A 16,997-nucleotide genomic window follows, 5' to 3' on the forward strand; every position below is an offset into this window, starting at 1 on the left:
TATTCTATCTGGTAAACCGTGGAATATGGTCTAAAAAAAATACAATGATTTTATTCTACATGGCTAAATTAAAATTACCAACATGTTGCGACCAAGCTAATTCCCCTAATTGTAGTAGTAAAGACCTCAAGAGGTAAAAAAACAAGAAAAAAGGCACACTTATTTATACAAAAAATATATGCTTGAGTTGCTTCTTGTTGCTCATCATTTTGCAGCCTCTTCTGGAGTCATACCCCCAGGCTGGGGACACTGTAGGTGATCAAGATGGAGCTAATTTACCTAATTTATGTGGTTTGATTGATAAGGGCATATTTAATCATCAAAGGTTACTAAATGTTTAGCTTGTAAATTCTTAATCTGTACAGTGAAACTGTAGCCATTACATACATATTTTTTCAAGTGAAAGACAAGTACCAAGTTAAGTATCGTACTTTCACAAATAAACACTAATGCTGTGTAATCAATCTCTATGTTTGTTGACATATAGGCTACTTTAAGATGAAAGTCCACATTATTATTTTTGAACAGATGCAGGTGTGTCCTATCTACAAATTATCACTATTAATTAGTATTGTTGCTAGTAATATGTTTGTTGATACATTGTACTGGGAAGACACTGAAGAGAGCAAAGTTGTGTGGGTTTTATGTTGCTGTTGAAAAAAATGTTCTAATAGAAACTGGAGTCGATCCACAGTCAAACATCACAAATACAGAGTTCAAGGAATATAGTGAACATCAGTGAAGCCACTCAGTGACTCGTGTATCGCTATTTCTCACTTTTATAATCTTCACTGTGTTGTCTATTAAATGGATATGCTGCAGTTCCCTCTGGGTATCTTCTGAGTCGGTCGTAATAATCTTCTCAGTTCACGCTGTCAAGAAAGGGGTGACACGTCATAGTCCCTTCCTGCTGTAAGACTTCAGATTTGTGTTTTGTTCATAGCTGCACAGAAGACTGTCTGCTGTAAACTGACCTCCACTTTGTCTTTCTCTATCCTTCAAGCCTCTCCCAGATTTTTAAGATAATTTCTTTATTTGCGGGTTGACAATAAAGGCAGATCAACTCCAGTGTGTGTTATTTGGTTTTGCCGACTATAATCTGATATTTGAGTAATCTCAGAAGGTCAATCAAATCTGCATATATACATGTGTGATACAAGAGATGAAACAAAACACACAGTTCCACTTTGAGATCAACCAAGTCTTTATTACAAAACATTAATTATACTTGTAGGGTAAATTATATTTTAAGCAATTGTGCCTTGTTTTATTGGGCTTTTCAATGGCTGGGGCCATTGTTACGGTCACATGAGTAGGAGCACAATCATTTTCACTATCAAACTCTTTAGAATAAACTTAATGACAATCATCTTATTTTTTCTTTTGAAAGCAAAACATGAAAAAAACAGATTTCATTGACATTTTGTAACATTGGTTATAGTGGTAAAAAAAATAGCTTTAAGAATCAAAGCTTTTTCTTTTTCAAAATGTATACATTTTCCTCATTTGTCTTGTTTTCAGTCTTTGTCTTTAGAGACTCCGATGAAACTGCAATGTTCTCCCTTTGCCTAAATATCTCTTGTTGTCCACTTTGAGCAAAGGGAGATTCTGCCAGCGAAATGTGAGACCAGAAGTTATCGGCAGTGTTTATGTGGCAGATTGGGATTGTTTTTTTCACTAGATCCCAATCAACGCTTTGATCTCCTCCTCGGCCTCACACAGTGGTCACCCTCATGACCACCTCGTGGTTGGCTCTGCGCAGACTGTTGGGTCTTAACTGGCTGAGGATGTGCAAGATGGTATAGCCACAGCGGTGGCTAAGAATAGTCCTGACATGTCGACTTGCCCTCTGTCCGCTGTCCGGGTTCCTGTCAACACGACCTTTACTGCTGGAACTGATGGGGTCACCTAAGTCCTTTGCTTTCTCATAATTCAGCACTTTACACTGCTGGTTCACCGCCTGCCAGCGCTTAAAGATCCGGTAAACAGACGATCCTTCATGGATTATAAGGCCTGGGCATAAAGGACAAGGGGGGGAGCAGGGTTACATATAGACAAACAGTTGTTTGTTCAATAAGAATCAGGAAGTACTAAAAGGTACAGAGTGAATAAGAACTATACGTTCTCAAAAATAAAAAGATTAATATACTAGACTTGTTTGTGGGTATTTTGGACTGATGTTTAATTAGAAACACAAGTCGATGAAAATCCCTCCAAGAGGAAAAAACAGAATGCAACAAATATACTCATGCAACACAAATGTTATTTCATTTGTCTGTGCACTTAGAATAAACTAATAGCACATAGATGCATTCTGAATTAATGTATTATCTGTGTAAACTATCTGCTTTGTGCATGCGGTCAGCCAGATTTATCAATACAAAGTAAGAGATAACGATAAGAGTATCGATTGGATGCATCGCATTGACACTTTGACTTTTCTTAGCACTTCCAACACGGTGACATTTAGGGCTCCTTGGTAAAATGTTACATAAATTGCCCTGGAATTTGGTAAAGAGATCCATAATGCCCAGGATGACTGTGGTGGCCACGAGGTTTAAATGTGGGGTGAAAACACAGAGCGGCTAGTCAATCTTGTTAATAAGACGGGTTAACTAAAAACCTATTTAGCCGTGACATTTTCACCCAAATACCTTTTAGATTTTTATTTATTTTTGGGGAAATATGTTTATTTGTTTTCTTGCAGACTACTCTGACCAGCAGGTTAGCTTATCTTAGCATAAAGACTGGAAACAGGGGGAAACAGCTAGCCTGGCTGTTTTGTGTGTGTGTAAATTAGGGCTGCAACAACGAATCGATAAAATCGATAAAAATCGATGGCAACGAATTTCATTATCGATTCGTTGTGTCGCACGATTATTACGCCGGGCAATAAGTCGCGGAGAAAAAAAAAGAGCGGAGCAGAGCAACTGGCCGGCCAGCGTTTCTGAGATTGGAGTGAGACACGAGAAAAGCTGAGGTCGTGATCTTCTCAAAAATAGAAGATCTTTGACGAGTCGAGTCTTGGCCAATCAGCGTCTTCATCTCCCTCAAACTTGTTTTTAATGGAAGCTAGTCAGCTTGCTGTCATATTAGCTAACGTGTTTGGGTTGTGCATTGTCGTTAAAGTTCGGTTATGTGCTTGTAAAAAACCGTAACGTGGTGTAACATGCCGTCACTCTCCGGTGTGGTTCAGTTCACGCTGTCACTCGTTAACGTTAAACCGGCACACCGGAGGATCTGGCTGCAGGTTGTTTTTTTTTTTTTTTACTCAAAGTAGAATGAAGCAAATCACGTAGTTGGGCTTAGCCAACAACGTGACGTCGTGGTCATAAGAGACCCAGAATGAAAGAGTTTAAGGAAGAGGACGCTCTATATGGAGCAGTACAGCTTCCCTCTGTCCCAGTATTTCATACATATTGATAAAGCAGGGTATGTAAATGCAGCCTCTGGAGGGATCAATTACAGTAAAAAGGGCTCACATTTGGCAGATGTAAAGCATACATGTGTATGTTTTTAGTGTTAGTCCATTTTATTGTTTTAATTAACAGCTCAGGGATGTTCAAGGAGCAACCTGTTTGTGCACTTTCTGAAGATGTTTTGCACTGTCACTTATGTTTTTGAATAAAGGGTTGGAAATGAATGCTTTTTTGATTTTTTTTTTATCCGATTCATCGTTTAATCGAAAAAATAATCAACCGACTAATCGATTATTAAAATAATCGTTAGTTGCAGCCCTAGTGTAAATTATGTTTATTCTATGTTTATTAGTCAAACATTGCACATGTATTTCATTTTTGATTTTCTCTTTATACTAAAGTTACTCAAATACTCTCTAGATAGCAACTAATTGGAATCAATTAAGTGAAGTATTCCATAAGTATTATTTAACACTGTCTCCATACATGTATTAATATCCACATCAACCACCTGTGACACAACACCGCTTGGCAGCCTCAGTATGGGTGTCTTACCTATACAAACTATGTCCATGAAGCCATACATGCCGTAGCATATCTGGAAGAGAAGGTCCTGCCGCTGCCATTTGGCTGAAGGGCTCAGAGACGACCACACCAACCAGGAGATGCTGGCGATGAGGAACAAAGAGCCCAAGATGATGGCTGCAATCTGCACCCTCTCAATGACAGTCAGAGAGATGGGCTGCCACTGGAACAGACACAAAAATGGATGGAAACTTTGAACTTTAGATGTCAATTTCATAATGCTTCTCTACTATGTGAGAAATTGTAATAGTGCAGGGTTGGTCTCACACATTATTTGAGTGTGAAGCTCAGAATCAGAATCAGCTTTATTGGCCATGAGTGTGTACACATACATGGCATTTGACTCCAGTTACATGTTAGTCTCGTCGTACATATATACATATTATATACAATAAACCAGATAAATATAAAAAGACACATTAGAGACAACAGGGTAGTGCAAGTAGTGCAGATGGAGGTGTCTGATTAATTGTTCATCAGAGTGACGGCCAGTGGAAAGAAGCATACGCCTTCATATTGGTGTCACCACAGTGCTCTGTCATTCACCAACGTGCTATAAAATAACAGCCTCACTGAGCCTCTGCTGCTCAGGCTTTAATACAGATAATGACACCCTATATTTAAGTATATTAGAGAATTCCTGAATGAATATAACACTTTCACTAATACCATCAAGCCATTTCTCCAGAAATATTATAGTGTTCATTCAGAGATGCAGGGACTGTAGCAAGACATCTGATAGTATCTCTGTTCCAGCATTCAGAAGCTGACAACATTTGGTGACTCTGTCTGCTCGTCCACTGTCTGTGTGCACGCTGTGTGTAGTGTCTCATTAATTTGTTCTTGGCATCTTCCTATAATTCCTCATCACTTTCTTCTTCTCCATTTGTCAGTAAAAAAAACCACAGTATAAATAGCTCTGTGAACATTTAGATACTCGCTCTTTATAACCAGAAAGAATGTTTCCACATTAAAGATGAGGAGAGAGAGAGAGAGAGAGAGAGAGAGAGAGAGAGAGAGAAAGAGAGACTGTACCTGAAGTGGGTTTTTGGTGCTGATGGCCAGGACCTGGTACTTGAAGTAGCAGATCTCACAGCTCCAGGAGCCTCTCTCACTGATCCAGCGGATAAGGCAGGTGGTGTGAGTACAACGCACAGAGCCTTTACAGCGACAAGGGCTCAACAGCTCCCCCTGCAGGACAAAACAAGCAGCTGCATTCAGCGGGATCTTGAAGCTGTTATTGAATCTGCCTGTTACAAGATTTGATTTGGCGAAGATGACAGTAAAAATAAAGATGAAGATCTTTATCAGGAACAGAACAACTTGCCTCCTCAGCCCTGACATTGTTAGTGTCACATTGTATCTACTGAAGGCCCAGTGTTGATGTATTCAGAGTTGTTGCTGTTATGAAGCTGACAAAGGGATTAAAAGAGATAACAGCTTCGAGCAAGCACCAACAAATATGATCACTATGAAACTACCCTGTACGTATGGACAAAGAATAATATTTTCAGAAACTTAAGATATTAAAGAATGGGGATGTTTTGATGCTGCATGACATCATTGCATTGCAGCTCGTATTTGCTTTGTTTTGATATGTTTTGTTACAGTTGGCCTTTCTCTCCGATCACAACAGTTGGGATGAGATTTGTACTGTAGTTCATCAACTCCTTGACAACTGGACATACAGAAATAACTATAAGAAAGTAAATGCTGGCCAGGATTCCTGAGAAAAGCTTTCGGCAGTTGATTTAATTATGAGTATAGGGAATAAAAGCGACGGTGCCTCATTGTTACGATAATGTTTTAAGACGTGGTTAATATGTTTAGAGGATATCATCTCATCAGAAATTCAAAACATGAATCAAAATGTAAAGAGAGAGTTTACAGTATACTGGTTTCGATACATTTCACTATGTGCTGCTTAACACATTTAGTTTGCTTCTCTAGTGTTACTTTCATGTATCCTCAAAATAAATCACAGGTCATCCGCTGCAGGTTTTTGCTCTCGGTGTGAGACTTCTTAAGGCCCTCGGACTAACAACAGTCTTGCACATCTCACTTTATTTTCCGTCTCACTCCAGGTAATGTGCTTGTTCTTTAATTAGTTGGATATCTGGAGGGGAAACAAAAACTTTCTGAGCAAAATCTGTCTCTGAGGCTGATTTCATCCTTTATTGCTCAGATGCCATGTCTCAGACAACAATGACTTAAGCTTGTTTTAAACATTTTAACTTTGAGGGAACATTATATACTTTGTGTGACCTAAAGGAATGATCAAAGGCATGATCCCTGTATTAATGATTCCCAATGAAGTGCCCTTTAGCAAATTATTGAACTTGGAGTAAAAATGTCTTTTATGTCGAGAAATAATTTTCCAAAACCTTTCTTCATTGCTTTTTCTTAAAATGGTCTAATTTTGTGCATTACATGCTGAATCTACTGATCAGATCACTGTTGATAGATTAATTCCTTTTTTTGTCTTCGTCATTCTGGATTTTATAAGCAGTAGCTTTGAACAGTTGGGTTTTGATGTAAAAATGTGTTTTTATAATTTATAAAATATATTTCAACAAATATCAGTTCACTTGTTATGAGGACCACTATGAGAAAAGAGTTATGTTCAAGATACATATAATGAATTCTGTGGCTCTTCAGATCTGAGAAAATAAACTCAGATCTGAGTTTAACTGAGATAACCCTGATGACATCACTATGATGTCATCAGGGTTATCTCAGTTTAAGCTAGCAGAATATACATTTGTAACAAACTGTAATGAACAAAGCAGAACGAGTCTAACAAAAATATTCCCTTGAGTTGCATTATGGTAAATCTTTATCTACTTGACTCACATTTGGTCAAAGGTCAGGAGGTCTTGGTCTCTGTTGCTTCAATTTTAAATAACATTAAGAGAATTAACGCTAAAAACTGGTTCAAACCCCTAAAATGTTTACTCTGAACCAAGCAATTATTTATAATGTACAAATATTTAGCAAAACAATATTTTGGGTCAACTTCCTTACACACATGTGCATTTGGTGCACCAGTTAGTTGGTTTGTTTTCCTGAAACAACACACTTTAATTTTCCCTTTCACGTATTCTAGTATTTCTTTTTCATGGATCGTGGCTGACTGGAACCAGTCCTGCCTGCTGCCATGGTCCTGCTGATGCCCCTCCTCTCTACCTCCTTCTGCTTAATGGATCGTGGCTATCTGGATCATGGACCATGCCTACTACTCATTATATGAATAATTTCTGTCATATTCATTGAATGTGCTGTAGCTCTGTTACGTTATTCATTCTGGCCACATGACATATATTGCTTCTGTCCATCCGGGGAAAGGGATCCTCCTCTGTTGCTCTCCCTCAGGTTTCTTCCCCTTTTTTCCCTGTGAAAGGGTTTTTACTATCTTTATTGGGGGAGTTTTACCTGATCCGATGTGAGGTCCCGGGACAGGGAAGTCATGTGTACAGATTGTAAAGCCCTCCGAGGCAAACTTGTATTTGTGATGTTGGGCTATATAAAATAAACTGAATTGAATGGTAGCAGACAATTCTATGCATTATATGGAGCTCAAACAACAGTAGAGTATGGACATGCCCTTTCATGACCTGCTTTTGAACAGACCTCCTCAGATGAGCACCACGTGGTTTGAGGCCATGAACCAGTAAGCACCTGCATTGCTGTGGTGCAGGTGCCTACAGGTTGCTGGAGCCCGTAGGCAAACCTTGAGGTTTGCTCATGGGCACCAGGTCCTGACTGAATGGCTGACCCGTTGTTTAAGCGCAGGTACCCACAGTAATATCTTTAATATTTAGCCCTACTATACCTTCTCCGGGCCTTGGAAGCAGATCCGGCACTGCGGTGATCGCGTCCCGCTCTCTGAGAGACTCGGGAGGGAAGCGGCGTCCAGTCCTCCTCCCTCCTGTTTGCCTTCTTCTGTGTCCTCCAATTCCAGACTGCGTGGCCGGGAGTCCGAGCCATAATATTCCTCCTCATCGTCCCGGTGAGAGCAGCTCAACGGCGGCCAACCACAGCCTCCTATCGCGAGCCCTCGCATCCTGGTCTGCGTGTCCGGGTCTGTGCCCGTGCCAGCCCTCCTGCTTGATCCAGAGCGCATCAGTAACAACACTTTGAGTTCATTGAAACACATCCGGATGCGATACTTAAACATTCTTCAGTAGCTTTACTACACAGGCACAACTGATCTGTGAGACAAAACAGCCTCAAGCTGGACGGCAGGTCCATTATACATTGAAAACATTATTGTGTACTATTAGGCCTATTATTAATAATACTATGGCATCCACGCCATGTAATTGCAGTAGTCAAAGTACATTCTATTAAATAAAAGACAGTTATCGGTCAAAGAAGCCCGATAGGCTATTACCCCATCCCATTAGCCCATAGCTCTTTGCATATCCTGTTGTTATAGCATGTGCACCGCAATCCAGCCAATAGGGAAGCATTATTTATCTTGGCTAGAACCAATGGAGGCTGAAAGCCACGAACTGTGAGGCACAAACATTGAAGTCAGAAGAGTCCAACATTCCCTCCTAAACCCACATTTTCAACCCGGTTGTTTATAAGCACCCCACCGTTCCTCTTGGTGTTTCTAAATCAGCAGAGGACACAATGTTGGAGTTTATTCCTCTTCAGGTGGAAAAGCAGCGAGGGTGTCTGAGGGGGTTGATATTAAATCCTATTAACAACTAAGTCAAAGCCGATTTATATTTGAGTTTCTCCATTTACCTACAGGGGGGATGATATTACGACAACAACGCGTGCATCCTTTGTTGTCTCGCAGTGGCATCCATCAAGTCTCCAGTGTTTCCTCTGGTCTCCTCTTCTTCGCTCCAGCCTTTTTTTGTTCGATCGAGTGGGTTTCGTCCCACACCTTTCCGACCAACAACCCCGTCACAAAGTTACAATCCAGCAGCGTTGCATGTTAGAGATCGATGCGAGAAAAGAAAAACTGAAGAACAATACATTTCACGACAACTTGCACCCACAATTATCTGTTTTCCCCAGCCATCTCTGCGCCAAAAATCCGGAGGAAGGAGAAGGTGTCAGAAATGGATTCCTGCGAACACAAACTGAGCCGACAGCAGACTGCCATCGTCCCTTCCGGGTTGTTAAAACAACCGCACATCATCCTCAAATCTTCACCAAATTAAGCCAAGGCCTCCGTGAATCAGTGGAACAATAAACTGCCACATGGCAGGCTGCAGCGACGTGTCCACGACCTCCTTCCTGGATGTTAAAACCTGATTGTCAGTTGTTTATTTGAGGCACGTCAGCTCAAACGTAAACTTCTTTATCGGTTTAGTTGCAGCAAGCGGCTTTTCCTTCAAAAAAATCTTCCCTCTTGCGGCTGAGAAGATGAGCTCCATCCGCAAGAGACAGCGCACTGACAGAGGCTGCTGTCCGAGGTGCTGATGTTCCTGTGACGTGGAGGCCACGTGCTGATATCCATCGGCTGATGGAGAAAAGAAAAACAATTATTGTAAGACTTGCGCGTGCGCGCGTATGTTTGTGTCACCATCTCGAGCACGGTGTCATAAGATGTAAAAAAAAACACACACACAGAACAAAGACTCTCTGACAGCACAACACGTGCGTCAGATAATCGTCTCAGAGGAGATAGTGTCAGAAAAGCAGTCGCCTGCTCCATCACACAGGGGAGCTTTGTATTTGTTTACTGTATTTAACTTCTTTTAAATGAAGAGGTTATAGTTACTATAAGCAGGGGGCAGACATGTGCAGGTAAAGAGATTAACTAACATTTTGCTAGCCCACATTTAGTAAACAAATGAAAAATATTTTTTTTATGATTTAGCTGCCCCATATTTTACTCAAGTGCTTGATAACTTTAACACATTTTCAAAATCACAAGAGGTTTTGTGGTCTCATCAATGATTTGTTAAATGATTGGAGCAATACCTGTTTCCAGGAAATGAACAGTTTGAATAAAAGTTTGATGTTTAATTGGACAATTTTCTCCATAAATCCAAATTTGATCAGTGAATAACAATCTGATAGCTTGATTGGAAGGATTTTGAGTAAATATAAAGCACGTTTTCAACAATATAAAGAGATATAATAAAATATATATATAACAATATAAAGGGAGCTGATAAAAGAAAGAAGAGGTATTCAAGTAAATGGAGATCTAGATGGTTTAATGGTAGTCAGTGTGTCGTGCAGAAACAGCCATGTGTTAACCTTTCATACAGAACATCTCTGAAATAGTGCAGCCTGGATGTCACAAATGTTTATAAGTGCAATGGAAGCATCAGTGAAGATAGCATGCCAAAGTGGTCAGAGGATTAGATGCACAGTGTGTTAATGAGAGTATAGACTTTTCTTGATAATATGTGAAGCCAGCATTGCTGCAGGAAAGACAATGCAGATTGGAAAATGTGGGCCAATGATCACTGAGTTTATGAATACTGTGGCGTGTATGGGTCCAAGGCATCAGTGGGTTGCGGTTAACATTATTAGATACATTATTATATGTCCTAAATGATGCAATGAAGGCCCTTGCAGATATCATAATTTTAAAGAGAACGTAAACAGATAAGATATGATATTCTTTTATTTGTCCCGCAGTGGGGAAATTTGCAGGATTACAGCAGCAGACGGGTAAAGTGCACACAAGAGACATATAGTAAAAATAAAAATAAACAAGTAATATAAATAAACAGTAAAACAGTAATAAAAAAACAGTAAAGAATCCAGAAAAACAATATTATATATTCAGACATAATAAAATGTATTTATATTGCACCGGTTGAAGTGAATAAAGTGATTGAAGTGTTTTTGTGGTCTATGGGAGCGCAGCTGGTTGTGCAGCCTGACAGCAGCAGGAAGGAAGGACTTGCGGTACCTCTCCTAAATATGTTCAACACACAGTAATTACCAAACATATATTCGTGATATCTTTGTTTTTCATATCACTTTCAAAATGTAGAATATGCTCTGCTCTATGAAAATAATAAAAAGCAGAAACGTTAGTCAAGTTGCTGTGTCAGTTTCTGCAAAAACATTTCCTCCAAACGTTTGTCAAATATTTTTCAAGACTGCTGCTGTTGCTTATTCTATGATAGCAATTTGACAAAAATAAATATATAGTTTATGGGTAAAACAAAACTTTTAGAAAATTAAACATGAACTCAAATGAATCACAATGTTTACTGTCAACATAAACTGTAATATTTCTAAGCAAGGATTCATATATAATTGTGGATATGCACAATATTTGTGTTAATTGTATGGAAGTATGGAAATTAATTGAAAAACATACACATACAATATGTATGTGAATGTGCCCTTTTTATTTCATTTGAAATGTTACACATGTTTTATCCATTAGAATTTTCTTTATATTATTATTATACATGTATATTCTCTGTTTATCTTTTCCACATGATCACTGAAAAAATAAAACACAAAAAAACAGCAATACGCCCTTTTCACTGAAGACATTTTGACGTGATGTAAATAATAAAATGATGTCTGAGTTTAGCTTCTTTACCAGAACAGAGTCATTGTAATGTTACTAGTAACACCTGTGCTTTTACTATGATTAGTAAACACGTCTGCAGTGAAGAGGGCCTTAAAAATACTTAAAACGGTTCGAAACCTTTCATTCAGAAGTGTTGCTTCAGCAGTTCTGGTGGGGCAAAAACTCCTGGAGCAACTTGTCATTTTTTTTAAACAACTTGTGTTGTACCGAGACAGTCTGAGACCGTCTGTATGCCACTGTGACTGTGCTACTTCCCAATTTCTGGCCACAAGTGCAGATACTGACAGCGTCTATTTTCTTCCCCTCTCGCATGCAGCAGCAGTAACACAAGCAGAGGAGCAGTTGGCTGGAAAGAAAACTGTGAAAATGCTCAAAAACTGTATCCCAGATGGATTGGTTGTGCCGGACACCAGAACACATGAACTATGACTGCCCAAATAGGAATGTATTCATAGGCGGCCACAAGTCCACCATTCATGTTTTTCTGTGATCACATGCTTTCAAGGCCTCATGTCTTCAAAGCTGGAATTGTTTGTCACCAATGAACACCCATAAATCAAAATGTAATGAAGAATTGACCATCAGACTATGTGACTGAAATAATACGTTACAAAGTATATATTAGAATAAAATCAGTTTGCAGCATACTGATGCATGTTTCTATTTCAATCACTGGTTTACTAATGACAATTTTAATTGTAAATATAATTTATTGTCCCACACAGAGAAATTCATGTGGTCAAACATGTTTCGTATAAAACACAGAGGTACAATGTATGTGTCCTAACAAACACACACATACACACACACACACACACACACACACACACACACACACACACACACACACACACACACACACACACACACGCACATGCACACACACAGTAAATGAGACAACAAGTTATTTTGCTCAGAGAAAACGAAAGGAGAACGGGCTTCATTTGTTTTCCTTTCACTTTTGTTTGTAAATATCTGTTAGTTCAGTTTTTACACAGCTTTATATCATACAAACAAATACATCTTTGTCAAGAACTCCACATATTTTCAAATACACTTAAAGGTGAATTCAAACTATTTTAATTTAGTTTACTGTGATATATTGTTGCTCCTACCAGCTGTACGCCATGCTTGTGAAACTTTAGTGAAGTTTATTATTATTATTATTGTTGGCACATATAGGCAAGGCAAGTTTATTTGCATAGCACATTTCAACAACAAGGCGATTCAAAGTGCTTCACATGAAACCATTAAAAGCATCAACACATAATGCAGAAGAAAACAAGATTTAAAACAATTAAGAACATTCATTAAAACATTTAAAAAACAGTCAAAATATATTCTTTTTGTATTTGTTCTGACTGTTGATCTAATATATTTTATTATTTATTTGAGATGTTTAATTCGTTGGAAAGCTCCCTTAAATCATTATGCATGTTGTATTGTTTATGCTAAAATAATAGGTGTGTCTAATATTTTTAGGCCTATATTTTTTTGTATCTGAAATAAACAGCCACATAAAAGCCTTTGCAGAGAAATGCATTTAACAACTACAATCGTTAAGATGTCTGCAGCATGTATTATATGATTTGTGTAACTTTATAAAGCTCTGCAGGGCTTTAAGGGCTTCACACATGACAGGCTATGCTGTGAAGATTTTTTTTATTTTTTAGCTCCGCCTCCTCCAAGAGTTGCCAGAAGCAACAGGAAGCGACGACCTAAAAAGAGTGCAGGCTGGAAGAAAAAAAACATTGGAGGCCGAAAACACAATCTGTTTGATTGGCTTCTGCACATCAGATCCACCGCCGGAGCCGTAAACCTCCGCCCGGACCCGCTTCTGGAGGAGTTATACGTGGCAGACGAGAGAGCATGTCCTCCTCTTAGAGCGAAAGTAAAGCTCACCTGCCGCAGAAAAGACACGGGCGAGGTAAGAGAAGCCTCTGAACTGTCGTGCTTCATTAGTGTGACACTTTGGCAGCTTGTGTAATGTGGCACAGATGTGCAGAAATAGAAGTTTCTGACGGTGATCCGTCTCTGCACTTTTTACTGTCTTCCTCCGCCACGTCAGTAGGTGAGGAGGAAAAAAGTCCGCGTGGCCTGTTGTGGCTTCACTTTTTTTTTTTTTTATGCCAGTTTAATTAACAAAGGAGCGCTATGGAGGAGCACCACGTGTCGGGGACTACGGGCTTTCCGTCTGTCCTGGCCTGTTTCTGCCTCCGCCCACTGGCCCTCAATGTCTGACGGCTAGATTAAGTGGATAAATGAATTGAATGTGGGGAAGAAGATAGAGCTGATGATCAATAGGCCTCCATATCAGCTGGTAGGCCTCAGTGTTGTGAGACGTCAGGGAAACCTCCAGGTGTTTTGCTCAAATCTTCTGTTTCTGCTGGTGGGCTGTTCTGTCACTGGGTTTTAGTTTTAGGGAGATAAGTCATGAACATGACCACTTCCTGTAGGACCAGAGGAGGTTCGGCATGAAGGCCACACATGGCCTGATCATCCATTATGAGACAGTGGAGCCTTTTCAACAGGCTGATTCTGTAATGCAGGAAAAATGTGTTTAATCAATCTGTAGTTTTGTTTTGTTATCAAATGAAGGTGGGGACACTGCAGGGGTAAGAGCCAGAGGATAATAACAAGACAATACAGACACACGTTTAGAACAGTTTGACATCCAGAGAGTACGTAGAGGTTTATGTTTTAAATATAAATTGTCTGGCTCTGTGTGTGTGTGTGTGTGTGTGTGTGTGTGTGTGTGTGTGTGTGTGTGTGTGTCATAATTGACCAAAAATAAGGGATCCTATACTTTTCTGCTACTTTCTACTTCTCTTTTTCTTCATATCAGAGGCAAATGTTGTGCTTTTTACACCACAACATTTGTTCAATAACTTTATTTGCTAGTTAATTTGCAAATTCAGATTAATAATAAAAAAAATATTGCCAACAAGTAATTTAGGATATAATAATGTAGTTTAAGATAAACATGTATTGATACCAGGGGGTGGAAATATAGGACATCTCATATCTCAACAACAACATGCATCACAATATATGAAATATAACATGGTAATTCAGTAAATATATATATATATATATAGTCCATAATACAATAATCACATGGTAAAGCCTATACTATGTGTAATTTAAATACTTTGTAAGTATATTATCTCATTTATTTTTGAAATAATAAACATGTTGTTATATTTGTTTAATTCTTTTCTAAAGGAAGTTGTGGGCATATTGTGTAACATTGTATTTGCCTGAATCAGAATCAGAATCAGAAACCGTTTATTGCCAGGAATGTTTGCACAGACGAGGAATTTAGTTGGGCGGAAGATGCATACATTAGACATTAGACATTAGACGAGACAAACAACAATCAAGCAACAGTGCAAAAAGTCTAAATAAGATGAGGATAAAGTGCTCAGACAACAGATAGCATTAATGTAAGTGTATGTTAAAGTGACGTGTGTGTTTAAGTTAAAGTTAAGTGTATGTATTAAGTAACCACTCAATCCAAATTTCATGTTTTAATTGTTTACAGACTGTGTGGCCCATTTGTTGCTCAAAAAGGCAAATGTCATCATTAAGGACTCCCTGACAATTGTGGCATGTTTGTTTCTCCATAAATACTATATTATGGAATTCATTTAAAACTATATTTTTAACTTATTTATAATGCAAACCTAAACCTAGTAGTTACTCATTGTACTTACAGGACATACAGTCAGATTGTTCTCTGTATGTCATGTTTTTATACTGGACCCCAATAGTTAAGTTCAAATTCACTGGTTTTCTCTTGTGCATAAAAAAAACTGGTAAAAGTTGTTGTTTTTATCTTAGAATCGGTGAAAAATCTTTCTGAATTAAACTAAATTCAAGGTTTTTATTGAAGTGTTGTAACAGGGATGTGAGAAAATACAGCTAAATGTTTCTTGGGTTATACTGGTTGTATTTGTATGTTCTAATACTGTCTCTACTGCATGTATTACTCTGTTTTGCTGAATGAAGTCAATCAGCCTATTTTTGGAGGATATTTATTTGCAGTCTTTCTCAGTTCAGTTTTGACGTGATGACAGGAATTTGTATTTCTTGCAGAAACACAGGAATGCGAGCAGATTGTCTGCAGACTCTGACTCAACTATCATTGCATAAGAGGAAGAAGTGTGGTGTGTTAAACATGCATAATGCAACATCTCTTCCTCTTATTAACTACAGCCTATATTGACCACTTCAACAGTTGTGGTTTGGCGGCATTTCTGAATAATTGAACCGCTCGGTTATAACATATGTATCAGCATCATGTTCACTTCCACCAGTATATGAGCGAGTATTTTACACAGCATTGTTGCAATAGAGTAGCACTTCACTACCGGTAAATACCTTTTGAGATGTAATTAACACTATATGTACATGTTGGGTTTTAAATGTTTCGTAGAACAGTTGAACGCAGCTCCGGTGAGATTAGCAGACAGATCTGAAAGGCTGTAAATAAATGTGATTCATCAAAATTGTACAAACTAGCCCAAAAAGGCGTTTGTACAGTATTGCTACATTCAGCAGTGACTCTGCATGTATCTGTTGTCCTCTCTGGGGTCTCTGGAGCAATCATGTATTCAAAGTTATAGTCCAAACATGCGGTCTCATGCTGTCAACAGAAAAAATAGACGGCCATTTAGAGCGTCAGATGTTTGAGTGCCAGCTTTAGAAAACAGAGCGACTGGTACACAACAGAAGATAATTAATTTCTCTTTCAGCTTTTTGGCTTTCGGTTGATTGTGTTTCTGCTGTTTTGTTGCTGTACCTTTCTCACTCTCCCCTGCAGAAACAATTTTAGTTTCAGCCTTACTTCTTTTCTTTCACACTTTGTCCGCCCTAACAAACCCAATGTGCTCATAGTTAAAACACTCTATTGACGGTTTAGTGTTTAATTAATACTGTTATTAATAATGTTCGAACATTTATATTTAAATCAATGTTTTGTCTGTAGAATGTCAAGACCTAGTGACACATGCAACAGTTCAAAACCCAAAGATACTTTATTTCATTATCATATATGAAAAATGTTGTGTCAAACCCTCACATTTAAGAAGCTGGAAGCAGCAAATTTGTTTGACTGAAAGGATTAATTGAAAATCAACGTTTTCAAATCATTTTCAGGCAACTGTTTGTCGATGTAGTCACATACATACACAAGTGCAGTATTAGTTGGCTGAAAGTTACAATGTTAGTGCAAGATATTTACAAGAACATACATTTAAGATACTCTTAAAGATTTAAATAAATCATGAAATCTGTGCACAGGCTGTAGTTCATGATGATCTCCGTGTATTAAACTATTTATAGTGGGAGGTAATGGTAAATGCATAATATTAAAGAAAAGTATAAATTGAATTAAAGCGTACAAGTCCTGTTTTTGTTAGAACTTGAAATCAGATTGAACATGAATGGAAATTGCCTAT

At 38.5% G+C, this 16,997-nt stretch overlaps 1 protein-coding gene across 1 annotated transcript; it reads right to left on the reverse strand.

Moving 5' to 3' along the window:
• Positions 1-1,714: 1,714 nt before the first annotated feature.
• Positions 1,715-8,181, reverse strand: LOC306736403 (E3 ubiquitin-protein ligase MARCHF9-like; the record flags this gene model as incomplete). Its single annotated transcript, XM_079218035.1, has 4 exons — positions 1,715-2,013; positions 3,975-4,167; positions 5,040-5,195; positions 7,837-8,181. 4 exons carry the CDS (start codon positions 8,179-8,181, stop codon positions 1,715-1,717), a joined length of 993 nt encoding a protein of 330 aa, XP_079074161.1.
• Positions 8,182-16,997: the final 8,816 nt, after the last annotated feature.

This window comes from Taurulus bubalis (genome assembly GCF_910589615.1).
Source record: "Taurulus bubalis genome assembly, chromosome: 5".
NCBI lineage: Eukaryota > Metazoa > Chordata > Actinopteri > Perciformes > Cottidae > Taurulus > Taurulus bubalis.